The sequence below is a fragment of the Triturus cristatus genome, chromosome 3_1 (genome assembly GCF_964204655.1).
Source record: "Triturus cristatus chromosome 3_1, aTriCri1.1, whole genome shotgun sequence".
Taxonomy (NCBI): Eukaryota; Metazoa; Chordata; class Amphibia; order Caudata; family Salamandridae; genus Triturus; species Triturus cristatus.
Genome location: NC_140583.1, coordinates 1,152,444,778 through 1,152,467,455, shown reverse-complemented (window position 1 = coordinate 1,152,467,455; position 22,678 = coordinate 1,152,444,778). Strand labels below are relative to the sequence as shown.

The 22,678-nt window shown below is 42.4% G+C and overlaps 1 protein-coding gene across 1 annotated transcript in view; it reads right to left on the bottom strand.

Annotated features, from left to right (window-relative positions):
• LOC146861656 (cytochrome P450 27C1-like) overlaps positions 1 to 22,678 on the bottom strand; it is a 166,339-nt gene that overhangs the window by 118,379 nt on the left and 25,282 nt on the right. The window contains exons 2-5 of the mRNA XM_085646010.1: positions 20,500 to 20,690; positions 18,240 to 18,439; positions 3,893 to 4,102; positions 1,688 to 1,851 (exon numbers count right to left, since the gene is read on the bottom strand). Of these exons, the coding sequence (XP_085502136.1) occupies positions 1,688 to 1,851; positions 3,893 to 4,102; positions 18,240 to 18,439; positions 20,500 to 20,690 (765 nt within the window). The remainder of the gene's footprint in view (positions 1 to 1,687; positions 1,852 to 3,892; positions 4,103 to 18,239; positions 18,440 to 20,499; positions 20,691 to 22,678) is intronic.

Genomic DNA, 22,678 nt, shown 5'->3' with positions numbered 1-22,678 from the left:
ACGATATCCGGGATAAAAAAGGAATCCAAAGCATGTAAAACTACAAACAAACTAGGGAGAATTGCAGAAGGCAAACATCATGTTGTTACTGTGCCTTTTGCATTGTTAGAAAATTAAAAAGTACACGCACAATAGCAACAATCCAACATTTGAGATAAAAAAGGAAACCAAAGCATGTAAAAGTATAAACAAACCAGGGCAAATTGCAGAAGGCAAACAGCCTGTCGTGGCATCACATTGTATAGGTTAGAGAAAAGGAATACGTGCACAAAAGCAACATCATGATCTGCAGATTTTAAAATAAAACAAAAGCATGTAAAAGTACAAACAAACTATGGCAAATTGCAGAAGGCAAACAGCCTGTCGTGGCATCACAGTGTATAGATTAGAAAAAATAAATATGTGCACAAAAGCAACATCACAGCCCTACCTCTCTATTTGCCTATCTCAGCTGCTATCAAGCAGGCTAGGCCAAAGCCTGCTCACTAATTATGAGGGGGAGAAAGAATAAAAAAGAAGAATTCAAAAGCGGCTGCTTCTGCAGCTAAACAAAGAACCCATTAATTAAGTAAATAGTCTTCACTAACTGGTAATAAAAGCTGCTGAGTAACAACACAAGTAAAAGATCCAGTCCTCATGGAAGGTTACAAATGCAGACAAGACGATACTAAGGAGGGACTAACAAGCCTAGTCATGAATCAAAAGCAAGCATTTAGAAAGGACAGTAACAGGAGCCAATTGAAAAGATGGGCGGGAAATGGGCCTGAGCTTCTATTCCATACCTCGATACAGCGCAGTGCATGCGCTGCCGAGGCTCGACCTAAAAATGAAAGCATCAACGATAGAGGTTATGGCCACTGGACCTAGTAATGAGTTGGGTGAAGAAAATGGTACTGTCTCTTAAATCTTACAGCAGTTATCTAGAAAATATGCTATCTCTAGAATGATAACCTTAGAATAATTCCAGGCCACCAATTGCCAAAAGCTTTAGTAGAAAACGAAAAGTGTTTCTTGCAACCTACTCGCTGAAACAATTGACTGAGCTTGCAGTTTCTAACCTAGTTAGCTGATAAGAAGGTAAAAAGAAAACATATGTGAACTATTCGGAATCACAGCAAAACAGGTTTTAAGCTTTCAACATTTTGCTTCTATATCTCCTTAAGCGGAAAGCATATTAACGAGTTGGTATGAGAATCAATGGCCAATCGGGGACCGCACCTATTTCTGAGACTAGATTGATTTTAACCAGTTTTAATCAAACCTAATTTTAATTTATTGGTATAGTCAACAAAGTTAAACTGACAAATAATAGATCTGTGATGTCAACCTTGCCTGTCTATTTTCAGGTCGTTCTACCACTGACAATCTTTTGCCGACTACTAACATCATATGCAGCTAGTTGGGTGTGCGCTATGTTTTACTTTTTGAAGCTAAATATTGAAACTGCCTTTCTAGGAAGACTAACCTTTGTTCTAATAATTCAGCAGTTCTTCTGTTTCAATCGGTTCCACGACACCCTTTTAGGGTGTCAGCTGCACCCTACAGATTCTGTAACATAGCATAGCTTAACAAAACATAGCGCTCTCACCATGATTTTAGGTGATGATAAGACCACTTGCTGGGCAACGCATGGTAGGCAGTGCGGAGGTTCTATACATACAAAACATTTAATTTAAACACAGCTTACTGTATCAACACCAGCCAGGAACATTTCTGTCATGTTGGCATAGATCTCTTCCACTGACATCTCTTTACTCATAAGGAGGTAAGTCAGAAGTCCACCCTTAACTTCTTCTCCTCGTTCCAGTCCTGCCTCGATTTCTCTGAACTTGTTGTCTATATTGATTTGACCTTTTGAAGCAAAGGAAAGAATGTTAAGTTTCAAAACCCAAATAGCCCTGGTTCTAATATGCTTCCTTTCATGCCAGAGATGGCCACATGCAAGGTAGAAATCAAAAGCTACATGGTCATGGTCATGGTGAGCACAGCCAGATATACAAAATGTGAATGGCGCCTAGCTAGTTATTTTGGTGTAGGTACTGGTTAAAGGGGCCTTCACATGTTCCACTTCTTCAAAGCTCAAGCCAAGTTAGAAGATGGCAAACTGTGCAAGACAATTAAAAGAAATGGCATTCCTTTGTTCATTTGGATAGCACTTTCTGCTCTGTTTTTCCCTATGCCTGCCGGTGGACCTCTTTGTTTATTCTAGATAAAGATTTAGTTTAACAATGTGCATCTGGAGCAGAGTTCAAGAATAAAAGTTCATGTTTTTAATGAAAAAAAAGCCTACACAATAAAAGTATCACTGATATGCAACCCTATCAGGGATCATGGAGGTCCTCAAAATAGGAGTACCAAAAATCCTGGCAATGAAATAGGCATGCTTATGCTTGGCCAGGACCTTGGCCACCTAGAGCAGCAATTTTGAAACTAAAATTGAAAAAATCTTATACCAACAGACTTAACCAGCTAGCACCCAATATCAGAGCTACCCATCCTAAGGTAAATCCATGAGAAAGGTATATTCATATAACCCTGAAAAAATATTTCACAGATTGTTGGGCTTAAGTCCATTCAAAAATATAATACAGGAATGCCTTTTAGTTGGCCTTCCTGAACATCAACGAATATAATTTCTACATGTGCGAAATGCCACCGTTCGGCTTATTTTGGAATAAGCAACAAAGATAGAGTTTTGCATTTGAAGCAGTCCTTACACTGGCAACCGGTGAATGCAAGAGTGGAGTTCAAGATCTTGTTATTGATCAACAAATGCCCCCATTGTTATGTGCCTAAATATCTGACCAAAATGATTCCCTGGCACTGTCCCAATTATACTTTATGCTCTCAGGGCCGCTCTCTTATAACGTTTCCTACAACCAACTGAAAGTCTTGAAGAGATCAGAGATTTTTTTCTTTTTAGGACTAAACTCTGGACCCGTCTTCTGCTCCAGGAGAGTACGTTCTGGCTGACTTCAAAATCCCTGGAAATCTTTGGCTGTAGATCATCAAGCAGCCTTAATAGTCTTTGACCTGTAAATTGCACAGAAGATAAGAATCTCATCAGAGCTCTCAGTGAATGGGCATGTAAGGCGCTGAAAATAGTTTAATTCTTTCTTGAAAATCAAGCACGTGGATTAAAATTGGACTGCCAAGTTCTAGCAGTTTGTAACTTATGGCACTGGATTACTAAATAGAGTACATAAACCAAATGAAACACATCATCTAGACCTTGAAAGGCCGGCCATAACTATGAGTGTCAAGACCGCATGAAAGGAAGACTTTAAATGGCGGGTTTCAGTTCACTGCAAAGCTAAAGCCCAGTTAGCAACCAAGTCAGAGTTCACTGCATTCACCAATATATTTAGTCTTTGAATGAGGACAGTGTGTTCAATATTCCCATAGTCCATCTGTTAGTTGAAGGCAATCGTTGCTCAGATTTTAGAAAGCAACACCCTGTCTGCTTCACCAGTATACCTGTGGGTCGCAAAGTGGAATAATGTTTATCAGTGTTTCACACTCAACCCCCAGCAAAGAAGAAAAACCAAGAATCCTTCCTTGTTTAACATTTCAATAGGTCACTCCAAACTAGCTTTTAGACCTTTTCTGGGCAGTTTAAATGATTTCTGTGCAGCCTTGGTAATAGGAAATCTGCAAACCATCAACCAATTTCAATTACTTTAATGTGTTTAAGTACAGCAGTATTTGCAAATTCAAACTACTGTTGTCTAAATTCACATTTTCTACTCAAGATAAAAATTCAGAAACAGCAAAAAATCTGCACACTTTTTAAATTATACAATAGTACATATTTCCAGAAAAAGTGACATAGAACGAAATATACATCTTGAAACCTGTAAATATCACATGCAGTATACCATGGAACTCTTACTGAATTTGAACAATCCATCCCAGGATCGGCAAAACTCTTTCCACGGTTTAGGAAGAATTGGACGAAGCCATTTGGGAATTGCACCAGCATACATTGTGGTCTTAAACATGCTAAACATCAGCTCCAGTGCCTCAATATATTCCAGTGTCTTCTGGGGCACCTCGTTTTCTAAGCAGCCCATGCGGCACTCATAGAGTATGGTGGCCACACCTAAGACATCACAAAGAAACAATGAGAGGATATTTGTTTTCTTTAATCGCTATAAGGCAATTCTGATCTCCCACGTTAGCAAAAAATATAGTTAAAATATAATGATTAGGTGAATCCTGATATGAAAATATGAATCGACCTTTTACATTCAAAGTCCATTAAGCATCCAGACTCCTGGGCCTTTGTGCACGAAAATTAATACAAACAATAAAACTAGTTTCTTACAATGATGTAAGAGTTTAGATGGAGAAAAGGTAAAGTACAGACCCATGAAATAAATGGGCTGGGAAAGGGGTGTACAGAGGTAAAAAAGAGCTTTAGAACATCACCACTCAAGATCGCATTGGGAAGTGAGCCATTCCATAATTCATGCTTAGACTCCTCGCCAGAGAATGTCCATGTCAACTCATTCCTTAGTATTTACACCTCCCACCCCTTCATACAACAGGAGCACATGTGTATTTTCAGCCACCAGTGTGTTTGCAGACAGCAGAGTGTAAGTGATGTAAACTGTTTCCCTTCTTGATAGTTTGGACTGAATGGCTGATCCTGTCATCATCTTTCTTGCTAATATTTAGGCTCAGTGAGCAAGGTGTCTGGGATGAGAACTATCAATATCTCTTGCTGGTTTGGACTTAAAAGCAGATCCTGACATAATCTTTCCTACAAATATTTAGGCTGTCGTAAAGGCACCCACATCATGTTGAACCAATCAAGATTTATTAATTCAATCTCTAGGGTAATGTACCACTTGCAAATGAACAATCATTTTTCATGTTTGCTGGCTTTATCGAGTTGCTTCCTCCTCAGGCAGAGTTACGAATGAATCGAAAGTACTGACATGCTACCTTTTCCTCAGCTTCAGTGTGTTTAGAGATAAGAGGTGATATTGCATTTGATATTGGAAACCACAGAAGATACTCGTTCTGTATGAGGGCAGTTTCCATCATCTGCCCTAAGATGATTGACATTTTCATTGATCTTGTCAATTGATCTTGCATCACAGACACATTTATCATCTTGAGTCCATTGCCTCCTTAATGTATATAGCTAGCAAATTCACTCAAGACGAAGCAAAGGTTCCTCATTGATCTCTGCTTTGCAGACTGGTTAGATATTTTTGCATTTCAAGTTGTAATTCTGATATCTCGGACGAGGGTCCCTTTTACACATCCTTGGCTAGATTGAACAATGCCAAATAATCGATCTGTTCATATTTTCATTGGATGGTACATTTAAAGCCATGTTGGACAGACAGGTTTCTCCATGATAGAAGCCTCTATGTCAAGAGCTTCAAATCTGTAGCTTCTCCTTCAATGAATAATCTTTCAAAGCTTTTAATGTTAATATCTAAAAACTGTCCCTGCCCTGCTGAATCAGTACATTAGAGCCAAAGAAACATCTTTGTTTAGAGAAGCACAGTGTTTTTTTTTACAACATTGCAGTCCCACTAAAGAAAACTCTGCAGTCAGCTTGCTGTGTCACAGTTACTGAAGTTTTGAAGCAAATAGAGTTATTTTTTTTTTTAATTTGCTTTGTGGGATTCGGGTATTTTTTTGGAGATCTTCACATCTTAGATCCATATATTATAATAAACTAAATTCTCACTTGAACTATTGTTATAAGAATAAAATCCCTCCTCAGGCAAATATGATTAGATGAGGTGATTTCGAGCTGAGCAAAACTTGACATCATGTCAAAAGTTATACCATAACTTTGGATCTCTAAGTATTTAGCTTGTCCTTATTCGTTCAGAATGGAAACATAAATATTTTGCATTTCTGGAGTTCCCTCAGCTAATTCTTCAGCTTAGTAATCAGCACAGCTGTTAAAAAGAAAAGGTCCTGATGTTTCTGTTGGACTACTGGGCAATATTGGACCTGGTTTCCTTACTGCAAAATTGGTTACTATCCAATCACACAAATCCTTGAACCAGCATTACGGTAGTGCTAGATTACAAAAATTATTTCCTGTAATACGGTCCTGATGAATTGCCAGAAGACCTGTTAGGGGCTATTCCTGGCATGAAACATGTCGACCTTATGCACCACACAGGCCCTGTATGATCATTATATCCAGCCGGGGCTCACTTCTTTTAGTTAGGCTAGTACCCCCTAGGAATAAAAGTATCAGAAAGGGCTGCTCTAGACCTATTTTAATTTTCACACTCACCGCATTACCAAGCCCACACACCCGCAGTCACCCCACGGCTTCATTAACAAAAGATCTCCACCAAAGAGCCCCTTTGCAGGTGCCCGTCGGGCATTGCAGTGCCAGCCCGATGAGGAACATGCCCAATGATGAAGCATGACATCATTTGGGTGTGGGAGGGCACTTTTTAGGAAGACCTGAACCTACCCTCACACCTAGGAACTGCATACCCCCCATTTTCTCATACTACTTAGGAGCCTGTATGCAGGACCTGTTTCAAAAGCTTCCGGTTCCTCTTGTTAAAAAGACGATCCTGCACTGCGGCTCAGCCGTGGAACCAACTCCTCACTGACCTAGTTTTGGAGAGAAGCCTCTCCAAACTATGTGAGCAACTCTTTGTGCTCTTACTTCCCCAAACTAATCACTTCTAGTTACACCATGGAGAAAATGGGAAATACTTAGGACTTCCTCACTGTTAGAACCAGACGGAAGGGCAGTGTCAGAACCAGCTCTCTCTTGCTGGCAGTTGACACAGGAGCAGGATGACGCAAGCTCCCAATTCCTCCTCAGAACTCCCCGGCCTCCACAATATCTAAATGCGTAGCCAGAAGAGCCCCAAGGGGGAAAGGGGAATTGGACAGAGAAGAGAATGCACACACTGGTGGTCTTCCTTTCTGCTTCTTCTTATGTAGTCTATCTTTTCTCTGGCTCTTGCTGTAGTTCGTGAGCTGTAAATAAACAATTACATGTAAATCACTTTCTACTTCCCTTTTCTTCCTACCTATGTCTTTCCTTATTCTCTATTGTACCCACCCTGATGCTGTGTGCCTTTGCTTCTCTTCTATGCTACTCGTTCTTCTGTTCTTATGTGTTTTCTCTGTAAGATAAATAACTTGTGTTATTATATTTCCTTCTCCCTTCCTGACCTCTCTTAGTCTTTTTCCCTAAACTCACTTACTGGACAGAGAACGGAAGCCTTGGTTTATTTTCTTATTCTTCTTCACCTTTTATTGGTTGTTCTAACTACTGTGGCTTCACTGTAGTTTTGTTCTTACTTTTCTGTGTCATTTGTATTCTGCCCTCAAGAGTTTTTTCTACTCCCTATGGTTTCTTATTGACAGGAATCGGAACTCACTCGGAACTACTTAGTGTACCTTAAACCTTTTATATACTAGACTTGAGCTGACTCAACTCGCACCAAAAACTAACGCTACATCAAAACTTGTGTTGACTTTTTAGAACGCTGTAATTTCATTCACTAGAACCTGTGCTTCAGTTTAACTTCCGCTGCTGCGAAGTTCGGAACTATTTCTTTGGTAGAAAAATGGAACAGTCTTACTTGGGGTCGCTGGCTACTTCCAAACTCAAAATTCTCCTCAGAATTCTCGCGACGCGTAGCTTCTTTTCCCTGACTAACGCGACGCGTTGAGGTAACCTCCTACTCCTCTCACAGTTCAGGTGAAGTGCGCAGCTCTCCGCGCGCCTCACCGTTATCACGCAAATCTGCCAAATCAACTAGAGCGCTAACCCGTTTCGGATTAAGGAACGCTCTGCCGCCATGTTGCATTCGACCTCGCACCAAATGCTGTTTACACAGTTTTGACAACACAGCCACCATCATTCCTTTCTTCTTATACTGGATACCTCTCTTGACATGTGACCTCTTTGTTGGGGACCTGACAGTACCCTCCCTCAAAGATCTTCCTTCCTTCCGGACCTTGCTTGGAAATCTTCTGTGGAATTCTGCTACTAGTCGTGGAGCATTTACTTCAGACTCTGGCTCCAAGGATCTTTCCTCCGGACCATAACCCTTCCAATCTAATAAGTAGTACAACTTTCCATTCTGTAGTTTAGAGTCTAAAATTTGTTGAACTTCAAACTCATTTCCTTTCTCAGTCTGAATTGGCTTTGGGGTCTTACTCAATCTAACTTCTGGTTCTGCCTTCTTTAATAAAGAAACATGAAAAACTGGGTGTATCCGCAACCTCTTAGGTAATTTTAGCTGATAATTTAAGGTGCTCAACTTTTTCGCAATTGGATAAGGTCCAATGTATCGTGGTTGGAACTTCCTAACCCCTTTTAATCTGATATTTTTTGTACTTAACCAAACCTTGACTCCTACCAACAATTTTGGTTCTTTTCTTCTCTTTTTGTCTGCGTAGTGTTTATATTTTGCCTTTGCTACTGTTAGATTCTTGATAGCTCTACTATGGGCTTGTGTCAGTTGTTCTACCCAATTGGATACTGCTGGAACACCCACTTCTTGGAAGTTTAAGGAATGTTGTGGATGTCTACCTGTATTCAGAAAGAATGGAGTGTATCCAGTTGATGCATTTGTAGTGTTATTATGTGCAAATTCTGCTGCCCATAAATAATCGGGCCAATCTCCCTCCTGTTCTAAAAGACACAATCTCAGATATTGCTCCAGTTCCTGATTTGTGCGTTCTGTTTGCCCATCTGACTCTGGGTGGAAGCTAGTGGAGTATCGATTCTCTATGTTTAAACGCTTGGTGAATGCCTTCCAGAAATGAGACAGAAACTGAGAGCCCCTATCTGACACCAAAACCTTAGGTATGCCATGTGCACGAACTACATGCTGGCTGAAAGCATCCGCTAACTCCTGGGCAGATGGTACCCCCTTCAAGGGCACAAAATGCGCCATCTTTGTAAAGGCGTCCACACACACTAGAATGGAATCATAACCATGACTAGAGGGTAAATCTACTATGAGATCTAAGGTCACAGTGTGCCAGGGAAAAGGAGGGGTGGGCAAGGGCTGTAACAGGCCTTGTGGACGTTTCCTTTCTGATTTTCCTCTTGCACAAGTCTCACAAGTCGCCACATACTGATGTATATCCTTGATCATGTTTGGCCACCAGAATCGTCTGCGCACCAATTCCTTAGTCTTGTTAATTCCCTTGTGTCCTGATAAGATGCTATCATGACATTCTTTTAAAGCCTTTAACTGCATCTCTGGAGTGGGCAAGTATAATGCTCCATGGTGATAGGGTAGTCCTTCTCGAATTTCTCTTTTGGAATCTTCTTTTAACCAACTCCTCATCTCTTCGCAACCCAAAGGATCTTCTTTCTCTTGATTTTCTACGGTTTCTTGCAAGACGGCATTGATCACCCTTTCCGCTGGAATTATTGCCTGATCCAAAACCTTTTCCGTGACTCCTTCCGTCTCTAATCTAGATAGGGCATCCGCCTTTCCATTCTGGGCTCCAGGTCGAAAGGTGATTACAAAATCATATTCAGAGAAATACAAGGACCAGCGTAGCTGTCTGGGAGTTAAAGTTCGGGCTGATTTTAAAAACTTCAAATTTCGGTGATCAGTATACACTGTTACTACATGTCGAGCTCCCATCAAATAATGCCTCCACTCCTTGAAAGCATCCTTTATGGCCAGTAATTCTTTTTCAGTGATTGTGTAATTAATTTCTGGAGGTGTTAATTTTCGAGAGCGGAAGGCCACTGGATGGAGCTGACCTGTAGTCTTGTGTCTCTGCGATAACACTCCTCCCAAGGCCAGATTCGACGCATCCGTTTCAACAAAGAATGGTTCTGCAGGATCTGGATGCAACAAAATAGGCGCTGTGGTGAAATCCTTCTTTAATTGCTCAAATGCTGCCTCTGCTTCCGCATCCCACTGGAAAGGAACTCCCTTCTTCAATAAACGTGTGATTGGGATTAACTTTTTTGAGAAAGCCTGAATGAACCTTCTATAGAAGTTGGCAAATCCTATGAAACTTTGGATTTCTTTAACTGAGGTAGGGGATTTCCACTCAGTCACTGCCTTTATCTTATGTTCATCCATGGTGATCCCTCCTGGAGCAAGTACAAATCCCAAGAACTCGACTGTGGTTACATCAAATGCACATTTGTCCAATTTGACAAATAACCCATTCTCACGAAGTCTTTGTAGTACCTTCTTGACATGTTCTTCATGTGTCTCTACTTCTGTCGAGTAAATCAATATGTCGTCAATATACACAATTGCTATTTGGTCTATGCAATCCTTCAATACATCATTAATAAAATGTTGAAATGCAGCTGGCGCGTTGCATAGCCCATATGGCATCACCTGGTATTCGAATAGACCTTGCTTCGTTCTAAACGCTGTCTTCCACTCATCACCTTCTCTGATTCGAACCAGGTGATAAGCTCCTCGCAGATCAAGCTTGGTATAGATTTTAGCTTCTTTCACCTGGTCCAGAAGAGTGGAAATCAGAGGTAAAGGGTAACGATTCTTGATTGTTATTCGATTTATTGCCCTGTAGTCTATGCACGTGCGTAATTCTCCATTTTTCTTTGGAATGAAAAACAAAGGGGAGGATACTGGAGACTGCGAAGGTCGAATGAATCCATTCTCTAAGTATTCCGCCAGATACTTCTTTAAATGTTTATCCTCTTGTTCGGTCAAAGCATAGATTCTACTGCAGGGTAAGTTCACTCCAGGTTCCAGGTCTATTTTACAATCATACTCCCTGTGAGGAGGTAATTTCTTTGCTTCAACTTCATTAAAGACATCCTGATATTCTCCATATTTCTTTGGTAAGGTTACCGTGTCTATCAAACAAACTGAATTTCCGTTTTCACTTAAATGATAAGCAGGAGATTCTTTTATTCCAATTTTGCAGTCTTTGAAACAATTTTCCTTGCAGTAATCCGAGTTCAAGGTTATTGTTCTTGCGGCCCAATCTATGGTGGGGTTATGCTCCATGAGCCATGGTAACCCTAAGATCAATTGAAACTGCGGGGCGTCTATTAGATTGAATTGTAATATTTCATGATGACCTTCTGTGGTTTCTAGATGCACTGGCTCTGTGTGACTAACAATGGGGCCTGATGACAGATTGGTACCGTCCACTGCTCTGACGGGCTCACTCTTCTCCTTTCGGATTGCTTGTAATCCAATTCTCCTTGCGAATTGTAAATCGCAGAAATTACCTGTCGCTCCCGAGTCTATCATCACAGCTATCTGATTTCTCTTTTGTTCTCGATAGCTCAGAGTGACAGATATCACCAAATGAGGAGCGTCTGCTTGTAAAGTATTTGCCAAAGCATGATTCATTGGAGCTGACTTTGTTTCTGCAACCACCAGTCCAACTCCAACTACTGGTGGCGCGTGGCGTTTTCCGCCGACTGCGTCTTGGGCTTCTTGGGGCAATCTCGAACAAAATGCCCACTTCCTCCACAATAGAGACACAATTTATTATTCCGCCTCTTTTCCTTCTCCTCCTTTGTAAGAGGTCCACGGATAGTTCCTATTTGCATAGGCTCGGTTCCGCGATTTGTATCTTGCTCCTTGTGAGGCTCATATCTGGCTCTATCAAAACGCGGTACACTAGGTCGATAATCTCGTTTCTTCTCGCCTCTTCTCTCGCTCTGTCGAAAATCGATCTCCAACACTAGATCCACCAAAGCAGAGATGTCTGTGGGACGATTGGGAACTTGCGCTAAGGCATCTTTTAACTCATCCTTTAGCCCCCGATAAAATACTGCGGCTCGTTTGTTCTCTGGCCATTCCGTCTCTAACACCAACTTGTTGAATTGTGCCAAATATGCTACTAACTCTCTGTTTCCTTGTCGGATCTCTAAAAGTTCATTGTCGGTAGCTTGAGACACCTTCCGACGGTCAAAAATTCGCATGAACTCTTTCTTGAAGTCTTCTAAATTGAATAACACAGGGTCGTTTCTGGTGACCAAAGGCATTGACCAAGCTGCGGCATCCCCACTTAAGTAGGAAAGGATAAATGCCACTCGAGACTGCGCATCTGGAAACAAGGCTGGTCTGCACATAAAGTGCAAGGAACATTGGGTTAAAAAGACTTGGGCCTTCTGGGGATCTCCACTAAAGCGTTCTGGGGGTGCTAAGGGAATCACCGGGGATAAAGAATGTATTACTTGTGTGCTAACCCTTGACTGGGACGGAGCTGCTTCCTCAAATGAACCCAAAACTGGGGAAGATATCTTATACTCATCTCCCGCAACCAAACTCCCTATTCTTTGCGCCAATTCTGTGGTGTCCTTTTTGAGTTCCCTGTTTTCTTCTCTAACGGTAATTAGTTCTCTTTGTATCTCATCCAAAATGTTTCCTAGCTTCTTTAAATCCAAACCTTCCGCCATTCTGCTCAGGTGCCAATACCTCGTGGGCACTTCACTCTGTCAGAACCAGCTCTCTCTTGCTGGCGGTTGACACAGGAGCAGGATGACGCAAGCTCCCAATTCCTCCTCAGAACTCCCCGACCTCCACAATATCTAAATGCGTAGCCAGAAGAGCCCCAAGGGGGAAAGGGGAATTGGACAGAGAAGAGAATGCACACACTGGTGGTCTTCCTTTCTGCTTCTTCTTATGTAGTCTATCTTTTCTCTGGCTCTTGCTGTAGTTCGTGAGCTGTAAATAAACAATTACATGTAAATCACTTTCTACTTCCCTTTTCTTCCTACCTATGTCTTTCCTTATTCTCTATTGTACCCACCCTGATGCTGTGTGCCTTTGCTTCTCTTCTATGCTACTCGTTCTTCTGTTCTTATGTGTTTTCTCTGTAAGATAAATAACTTGTGTTATTATATTTCCTTCTCCCTTCCTGACCTCTCTTAGTCTTTTTCCCTAAACTCACTTACTGGACAGAGAACGGAAGCCTTGGTTTATTTTCTTATTCTTCTTCACCTTTTATTGGTTGTTCTAACTACTGTGGCTTCACTGTAGTTTTGTTCTTACTTTTCTGTGTCATTTGTATTCTGCCCTCAAGAGTTTTTTCTACTCCCTATGGTTTCTTATTGACAGGAATCGGAACTCACTCGGAACTACTTAGTGTACCTTAAACCTTTTATATACTAGACTTGAGCTGACTCAACTCGCACCAAAAACTAACGCTACATCAAAACTTGTGTTGACTTTTTAGAACGCTGTAATTTCATTCACTAGAACCTGTGCTTCAGTTTAACTTCCGCTGCTGCGAAGTTCGGAACGTTTTCTTTGGTAGAAAAATGGAACAGTCTTACTTGGGGTCGCTGGCTACTTCCAAACTCAAAATTCTCCTCAGAATTCTCGCGACGCGTAGCTTCTTTTCCCTGACTAACGCGACGCGTTGAGGTAACCTCCTACTCCTCTCACAGTTCAGGTGAAGTGCGCAGCTCTCCGCGCGCCTCACCGTTATCACGCAAATCTGCCAAATCAACTAGAGCGCTAACCCCGTTTCGGATTAAGGAACGCTCTGCCGCCATGTTGCATTCGACCTCGCACCAAATGCTGTTTACACAGTTTTGACAACACAGCCACCATCATTCCTTTCTTCTTATACTGGATACCTCTCTTGACATGTGACCTCTTTGTTGGGGACCTGACAGGCAGCATCCAGCAGCCAAGTTAGTGATTGGAATACCATTACTACAATGAAGAGACAACTTATGAAAATCATTATGCATGGTGCCATATGACTGAATATTTGCGCGTGAACATTACTCCCAACGGTCTCATTGTGACCAACACACCAAGGATATTCCTAGAAGACAAACAATTCAAGGAGGAATAGTCCCTGGTCGCTTGGAAGTGTACCAGGGACTGGTTGGTACTGATTTTAAAAACAGTCAAACGCCTAGCTGATGATCTAATTATTAAAATCAAGGTGGAAGAAGGAGCTCTAAAGGCCAGTATTACCATCACGGCGTTCAAAACTGAACTGGCGGATATCAACAGCGAGATAGCGGAGAACAAAGACTACTTGATGAGACAGAAGGTCACAAAACTGCAAAAAGACATCTCCAAGTTCAGCAAGGAGAAAATCTACCCCTACCTCAAGGAGGATTACTGCCAGACAGGGGATGACAACTCGTCGGATGACAGTCATTCCTCCCAAAGAAGGAACTTCTCAAGCAGTAGCAATTTGAGCACTGACAGCTAGGGTGGACAACAACAACACCAACGAGGACCAGTGAACCCGATGTACTGATACAGAATGCCCCCCTACCAAGGACCAGCATTGTGGCAATACCCGAGTTTTCCGCAGGGCCAACAGCCACCGTCCGACCCCTTCCAACCAACACCTTTTTTAGGCAGAGGCTGTGGCAAAGGGAGAGGCAGAAAAAGAAGAGGCGCCTTCAACAAACGGAAGCAGGTGCAGTGGCAGGACCAATCCCAACAACAGCACATGGAGCTGAGGAGTCACACGGGGAAGAGAAAATAATTGTTAACCTGTCTGAGAGACATCTCAACGATGTGGAAAAGACAGTCTTAAAAAGAGGCTTGGGCTTTGTCCCCACCCCCAAAATTGACAACTTCAGAACCAACTCCATAATTCTTTCAGAAAAGTACGGCTAAAAGCCTTCTTTGCCAATCAAACTGAGTCACAGCTGGTGGACTCAGGCCTACGGAAGCCATCCACCTTTACTCCTAATACTAGCATGGTACCACCAGAGATTCTCACCAGTACTAAAAGAAATCTCAGACAAATACACTAATGCAGCATTCCATAACACATCTAGACTGTAAAATGAGGCTATCCAAAACTTGGAAAATGACACTGCCATTACCATCAAAGAAGCTGATAATGGAGATGTGATGGTGATTATGTCAACTACTAACTACAGCACGGAATGTCTACGTCAACTCCATCAAGGAAGGTATTACACCCCTCTCCTGGAGGAACCAACCACACACCTGATCACGTGGATAAAATCACTTGTGACAATGCCGTTAAACCAGGGATGGATAACAAAGAATGAGGCTGAATTCCTCATCAACGACAACCCAAGACTCCCCTACTTCTACACCCTCCGTAGGATACACAAGGGAACACGATCACAACCAGGAAGGCCTATTGTATCAGGCATAAGGTCAATTCTAGAACCACTATCCAAATTCTGCAACCATTTCTTCCGACCACTGGTCAAAGAAACCCCCACATTCCTCCAAGACACAAGAGAAGTCTTGAACCTGATTGAAGCCACTAACATGGAGGGCATACAGCCGGACGTCATAGTCACTTTAGACGTCGAAGTCCTCTACACGAACATCCCTCAACTAATAACACTTGAGGTTGTAGAGGAGACCTAAGAGCCACCATTTGGACATCTCCAACTCCCATAAGCTTCATTTTGGAGTGTGCTAATATTGCCTTAACGGAGAATTTCTTTCAGTTTGAGGACCGTCCATACCATCAGACCCAGGGGACATTGATGGGCAGTAACTTCACCCCTAGCCTGGCATGTCTTTACATGTCAGACTTCGAGGCGAAACATGTGCTAACTATCACTAACTATCATTGAAGCTGACATGGGCAAGTGATAAAATATATGCAATTTCGTGCATTACAGTTTGTATGTTTGTTTTGTGTCCACTTAAGGGTATTGGTCAGTGTGACTGTCTTAGTTGCGCTTCTCAGAGGACAGACAACACATTGTCCACAAGGGAAGTGGCCGGTTACTGGTGGTAAGTTCCACAGTGCGTTCCGCGGTGGAGGTGTCTTTTTTCTAAGCCTAGTGCTGATCAACAAGTCTTTTAGATCTCCAGTTCTTTTAAACGCAAACCTCGGTGGGCTTAGGGCTTAGGGCATGGTCACCCATCTGGAGGATTCTCCAATGTTTTCTTATGATCATTAATTTCTAGATCTGTACACACACAATCACCGTGCTGTGTTCTTTTTAAACCGTATATCTGGTTTTCCACATAGGAATGTCTTCAGGGGGGACACACATAGGCATATTGTCAGGGACTACTCACAATTTGGCCTACAACAATAATTAGAACGAATCCCGGCATATACGTACTCTGTCTATTTTGAAGGTGTTAATGATATGTTCTACAAAGATGGCAGACGCAGTTAATGGTCTAGACCCACCATGCATAGGAGTTACATCAAATAACATTAATTAAATCACGTACCCAGAAGTATTCCCTACGGGGACAAGAGACAGGGTAGGATCAGAGCTAATTGCCACACCTCCCTGTTGTGAGTATGACTGTTCTTTTCAGAGCAAAAGCCGCTTGACTGCAATCAACGTTACAGGTAAGAAAAACGCTGTACCACTGGTGATGATAATACACTCGGCATATTTAATTCTGTTACGGATCAGAGCAACGAAGTGCTCTGTCACACGCCCCCATCAACTCAGACCTACTTGTCTAGGGGTGAGTTTACTAGGCTATACTGCGTGCTGTACCAGGGTGCGTTTCTGCACTTTTAGCTACTTTTTGTCGTGATTATCACGATTAATGGATTACCACCATGCCCATAGTTGGTCTATTCTATGTGTGCACCGGCATAGGAATTATCTAGGTTTCTGGCACCTGCACACCCCTTTGCTAAGGTGAACATGGACTATAGTCTAACTCCGGGTGATTGATGACATATATATTTTTGTATTTTTGTGTGTTTGTCACTTTTGTTTGTATGCTCCCTTCACAATCCCGAAGGATTGCCACTATATAGGGAAATGATTTGTGCTATGGAATATCCCAAAATGTGAGTATGGAGCGTCGCACTATGGTAACATCAATTACCCATAGCACTGGTGCGGTCATATCACACTAGACCCCCGCTGGTGTAATAAAAGACCCGACGAGGAGCAGGCCCAATGATGAAGCATGACATCCTTCGGGGTGTGTGAGGGCACTTTTTAGAGAGACCTGAACCTTCCCTCACACCTAGGGACTGCATACCCCTCTTTTTTCTCAAGACTTTGAGCAACTCATTGTGCAAAAGGTTAGGTCCCAGGACTTAATTATTCCTAAATTGCTTTTTACCCACACCATTTCTTCCATCTTACTAAAATACCATACAGGGCTTTTTATTCTTGCTTTTACTTATTGCATAACATAAAGACAAAGATTTGAATCAGTACAAATTCCCTTCATAATGGACCACTACTGCTCTTCCTTTAAGAGCCTCCTTCAGTTAACCCTCTGTAATTGCAAAGCTGACAGTCCTGATTATATATGGCTGTTGCTACTAAACTTAGTTTCAAATACAAAAAGGTGTAGGGCCCAGTTAACTCCAACGTTCTCATTCTAAGATGGTTGGTAACAACAGGTGGTAATACTGGGTCTGCTGTTACTGATGCAAGTTGGAATCAGTACCCCAATTTCCAGCCATTATGAGTTTTTCCCCTTGCAATATGGAATAGCTGGTGGGTCCTGAATTGCTGGGTACTTTACTGTACTGCATGAGATTCACTAATTCAGGGCCCTTTCCCCTCACATTTCCCACTTGATTTAGCAGGTGCAAAATGTGGGCAGAAAAGAATTTAGTTGTACCGAGTGCAGGTCCACGCCAAGTAAAGCTTAGAGTTGTCCGGGGTGGCTATTCAGCAATTAACATGAACATGTGGGATTACCACTGTACACAACTCAGACCGATGGCCAACTGTTCATCTGCCTTGGTGCCTGGATCACATCCCCAGTTTGTGATACTTTGTCCTGAAATAGCATCACTGGCTTACCCAATATGCTAAACAAGTTCAAATCAAACAGTTCTAAAGTCTCTTTTCAAGGAATATCTTATACTATATTTATGGACCATCAGACTGCCCAAACTCACATGGAATCTCTGTTTTCTAAAGAAAATGTTGTCCCAGGGAGGAAATACTCATGTGAGGGTTGAGGGAATACTTCTCTTTATTTCCACCAAAGCATTATTTAACTGTCAGCCCCTATATGAAGGAGTGAGGTCAATGATGTATCAGTAATATCTCACTGACCGTACCCCTTTAACCTTCACACATTCTTTGAATGTGAGAGAAAAGAGGGATAAAAACAAGCTGTGATAGAGGTGATGTAGTGTCATCTGCCAGTTCATTTTATTTTTAAGATGAATTTCTCCTCTCCTCAAACAAAAGAAATGTGGAAAAGGTCCTGGGATGCTATTGTGCTAGCACAGCCATGTCATATCAGATAAACATGCAACTGGTCTTTGTTTTGAAATCTTATTGTGATAGACACACTTCCAATGTAAGGGACTGTAAGAACCAATTTATTGGGTCGTACCTTCCATAGAGTACTTGAAGAAAAGATTGTTGACATCTGTCACCGTCTCACCATCTCCTTCTTGGCTCCTGAGAGTCTGAATTCTTTTAATCAAATCAGCAATTACTTCATTGATTCCTGCTGAGTAAATAGCCACGTCCTTGGGCTTGAGGATTTTCTGTCTAAGTACACTCCTCATCTTTAACCACTTCTCTCCTTCCCTGGAATGGAAAACAATGAGACCTCCCTTAAATATTTCTAGCACTTACATTTAGAAGATCATGTGAGTGGTTTAGCTATGTGCATTGCTAGAGAAGTGCCAGACCACTTTCTTGGTGTCACCCTGACATCATTGAGTTGATAATAACATAAGTATTTTACAGTTATGTATCATTGTCATCTATCCTCACCCTTGTGCTTCACTCATTTCTCATTATGTGTTTAATTTGGCTAACTAGTAATCTCTATGTACTCTGCTTTTTATCCCATGACTTGCTCATCCTCTTGTGGTACAACCTGTTGTGGTAACTGCAATGTGATTCTCTTTACAGTGCCTCCTCATCAACACTGACACAGCCTTTGCCTATTTCCTGTAGTGTTGCCCGTCTATTCTGTGCGGCTTCACATCAGCTGACTGTCTGTTTTTCTGTGGATGATCCTATTCCATGTTCCTTTGTGTTGACAATGAAACATAAAGTGCATTATAATGACTATCCCAAATAAGACCAGACCATTCACAAAAGACAGTCCCTCCAGCTGTCAGCATCCTATTGGTGAGAATGCAGAACTCCCGCTAAAAACCGTGTCACATTAAAACAGATAGTGCTCAATGATAAAAAGCTGCAAATATAAAAATGCAGCTCAAGCTAGTCTGAAGTGCATAGGAAGTAAAAGAGCTCTAACAAATCTATGTCTAAGAGAATTGAATATCGGGCAAATAAGTGTAATGTGCAAAGTAGTACATGCATAGAGGTTGTCGCACACACTGTCGAGAGGTCTGAACTTTTGCACTAGGCCTTGTTAGTAAACATCAGCTGATGAAAAATACCCAGCCAGAAATAGGCCATTAAGCGTTGATAATAAATAGACATCCCCAATTGCAAATATGGTTTAATACCGGGTACTGACTTGACTAGGACGTACTGGTGGACAGATTGCCTGGTTAGCACTGAGGCCTCGCTCTTACTATTTGTGAACAATACGACTGAACCCTGTAGCATCTGAATTTTCCTAATCACCAAGGATACACGTCAACCCAGGTATTTCAAGCAATGCCAGGGTAACCTCTCCGCAGATGCAACCTCTTCTACAGTGCTTTCCTGGAAAGAATGCCATGTTTCTCGGATATGGAAATTCAGTGGCACCTAGAGAAAAATGGCCACCTGATGTATCCCCTGATAAATAGTGGATGTAGATTTAACCTTGAACATCATTCTACATCATGAATGGAGGCGTCACGTCAGAGTAGAGTAGTCATCCTAATCATAACTCCAAAAATGAAGGGGCTGATTCTGAGTTTGGCGGTCCTTGGACCGCCAAACCTGCAGTTGCAGTTTGACCGCCACGACCTCGGTGGTCGGACTGCCCAATTCTGCCCCGTTCGGTCAGACCACCACAAGCTGGCACAATCCAGCAGGCAACCTGCCACCTTTGCCAGAATTGTAGATCTCGGTGGCAGGAAATGGTGGCAGTGCCTATGCCAGCACCCCCGAGCAATTTACAACATGCCTTTCCATCTGCCGTTTCATGGCGGGTTCCTCGGGTAACTCAGCTCATGTGGTTCCAAGCAAAGGGGTCACATGTTGTACGCCCCAAGAAGTGCACTGTTGTGCGTGCAGTGTGTGTTATGCGTGTTATGGTGTGTGCCACATAGAGCACCTGATGTGGCAGCAGTCCTATGGCGGCGGCAGGTTGGTCTCCTCAGCCAAACCATGCCACCTTGGTTGGGACTGTAGAAATAACACCGGCTGCACAATGGCGTTGTTGTAATACGGTGGTGGAGAAGACGCAGGCTATGTAGCTTTCACCCGCTTGCGGCATTGACAGTCGCAATCAGCCCCTATCTCTTTTACAAGCACAATCTCATTTTTAGAACTTAGAAAAGAATCCTTTCTTTATGCATTATTTTTTCTACCCATCTTATATTTCTCTTTCTACTAATAGATTTCTTTGGGCTGCAGCATGTCCCTCTTTTTGATCGGTCTACTTTTGGAAGATGCGGAGAAAAATAATTGACAAGATTAAGTCAGGTCCAAACAGAAAATAAAAGCTGCTTACTCACGCAGAAATCAGCCCAGTAGACCTCCCTCGCAGGTCTCTGTACTCCTTCCAGGACTCCATATTGGCTCTCTGTGGTGCTGACTTCTCTGATCTGAGGACATGGGCAACCATATCTCGATCGGCAATGGACACGACAAACTGGGGACCGAAATGAGACTTGAAGATTCGCCCATATTCTTGGGCATGTTTTTGCTAAATCACCCAAAAATAGACAAGTAGTATAGTATAAGAAAATAGAAATAACATGTCAATATTAACGAATCAAGTCAAAGGGCAGAGAGTGAGAACATAAATAAAAACAGCATGTTAAGGGTGATAAGTCCTAAACTTTGCCTTCAAATTGCACCTTTTACATTCTACAAATGGTAAACCACAGATAAAAAGAAAAGAATACATTCAGCCAACTAATATGGTAATCATCTGCATACGTACTTTTGCACACCATTTAGAATTCATATAGTTCTTTGTATGTATGTGGTATATGTATTATGTGAACCTAGCAGAAGGCAGTGGAGTGCTGTACAATGTCAAAGGCAGGTTCAGAGTCAACGAGTGATAGGGGTAGCTGGTTATTGGACAGTTACTGCATTATGATGCTGTGCTCTTTAATAAGGTGTGTCTTACATGGTGGCCAGATAGGAACGCCGGTCGGGAGCTCCCTGCAGAGATGGGCAGGCACTCGTTATAACTTACAAAATGCCTAAGTAATACATGGAAATCTACCTCTGATGGGTCCATTGTCGGTTCGGGAGTCTGGAAGAGCCGTCGCGCTGCTTCGGCGATTGAATCGCTCCTTTGGTTCTCAGGACGTGGTGCGGGGTGTGTGGAACTTTGGTGCCACTGGCATCGCCAGCCGTGGGTTCGGCTTCTTTGATGTACCGGTTCCCTGCGGGTGCGGTCGGGCGATCTTCGTGGAGCAGGGCGCTGCTGTGAGCCCTGCAGTGAGCCCCCTGAGCCCCTCTAAGCCCTTGAAGTCTGCGAGGCTCGCAGATTCGTCCTGGGCAAAGGCGGGGCGGTATTTTGGCAAAACAGGGAAGCAGAAGCGAGAGTTTCTTTTAGAACAAAGGTTACTCTCAGCCCCAGCAGCAAAGGGATTGCTGGGGAAAGTGAACTGGCAGGCACTGGAGGACGAACAGGAGGCAGCAGGGCTAATACCTCCTTAAAAAAAAGGCGGAATATCATTTTGGAAAGAACAGGGAGGAAGCACCCGGACATTCAAGTAAGTGAGAGGCTGGAGGCAAAATCTGTGTACACTGTAACAAAACCTCAGGAGTTGGCACCAAGTAAGGATTCGGGGGAACTCAGAAATACAGCTATTGATATTACAAATACTGAGCCATTTAAGAGAGGGATAAGATATTGCCCAAGAAGCAGGAACTTTCTAGGAAACCCTTTAAACACTGAGACACTACAAAGGGATAAGAAAAAAATTTAAGAAAAAGTTAAAATACTGTCTCCACTACAAACACTGGAGCCTAATATTGTTTTCATATGGCCTAAAACCGCAACTAAAAAGGTTAAAATTACTCCCTCCCTTCGTACATATTTTAAGGTAAAACATACTCTCCCCAAAGAGGTGACTCCAGAGGAGGAGGGCAACATTATTTACACAAAGGGAAGCTCACCCCATCCTGAAATGGCTGGGAAAAATCTAACGGCAGGTATTCCTCATAGCCCCAATCGCTTTAAAGAGCTGGTAGTTTTAGAGCAGGATGGAGAAACTGAAGAATTGGAAAATGGTTTATGTACTCCACCGGAGGCTGTAGCAGAAAATGGTATGGCTATTAAACTAAAAGAAGGGGTTAAAACGTCCGACCATTTAATGGAAATCCTGATCACGGAGATGAGATCAAGTTTTGCCATATCCGAAAAAAACCAGCTTAGAATTCAAGGGGTTTGTGAGGCACTGGAGACCAAGATAAACACAATAATGGAAAGGGTTACCACTCTGGAGTCTAATATGGAAGAACTAGATAAACGGCTCACCACTAATGAAAAAGCAACGGGGAGCCTGCAAGCCAGCGAGAGGGATCTAAGAGGAAAAATCGAGTCTCTAGAAAACCAGGCTAGGCGAAATAACCTGAGACTTTTAAATATTCCAGAAGGTCAGGAGGCTGGGGACATAAAAGTATTTGTAGTACATCTCTTGAAGGAATTTTTTCATTGGATTGAAACCGACG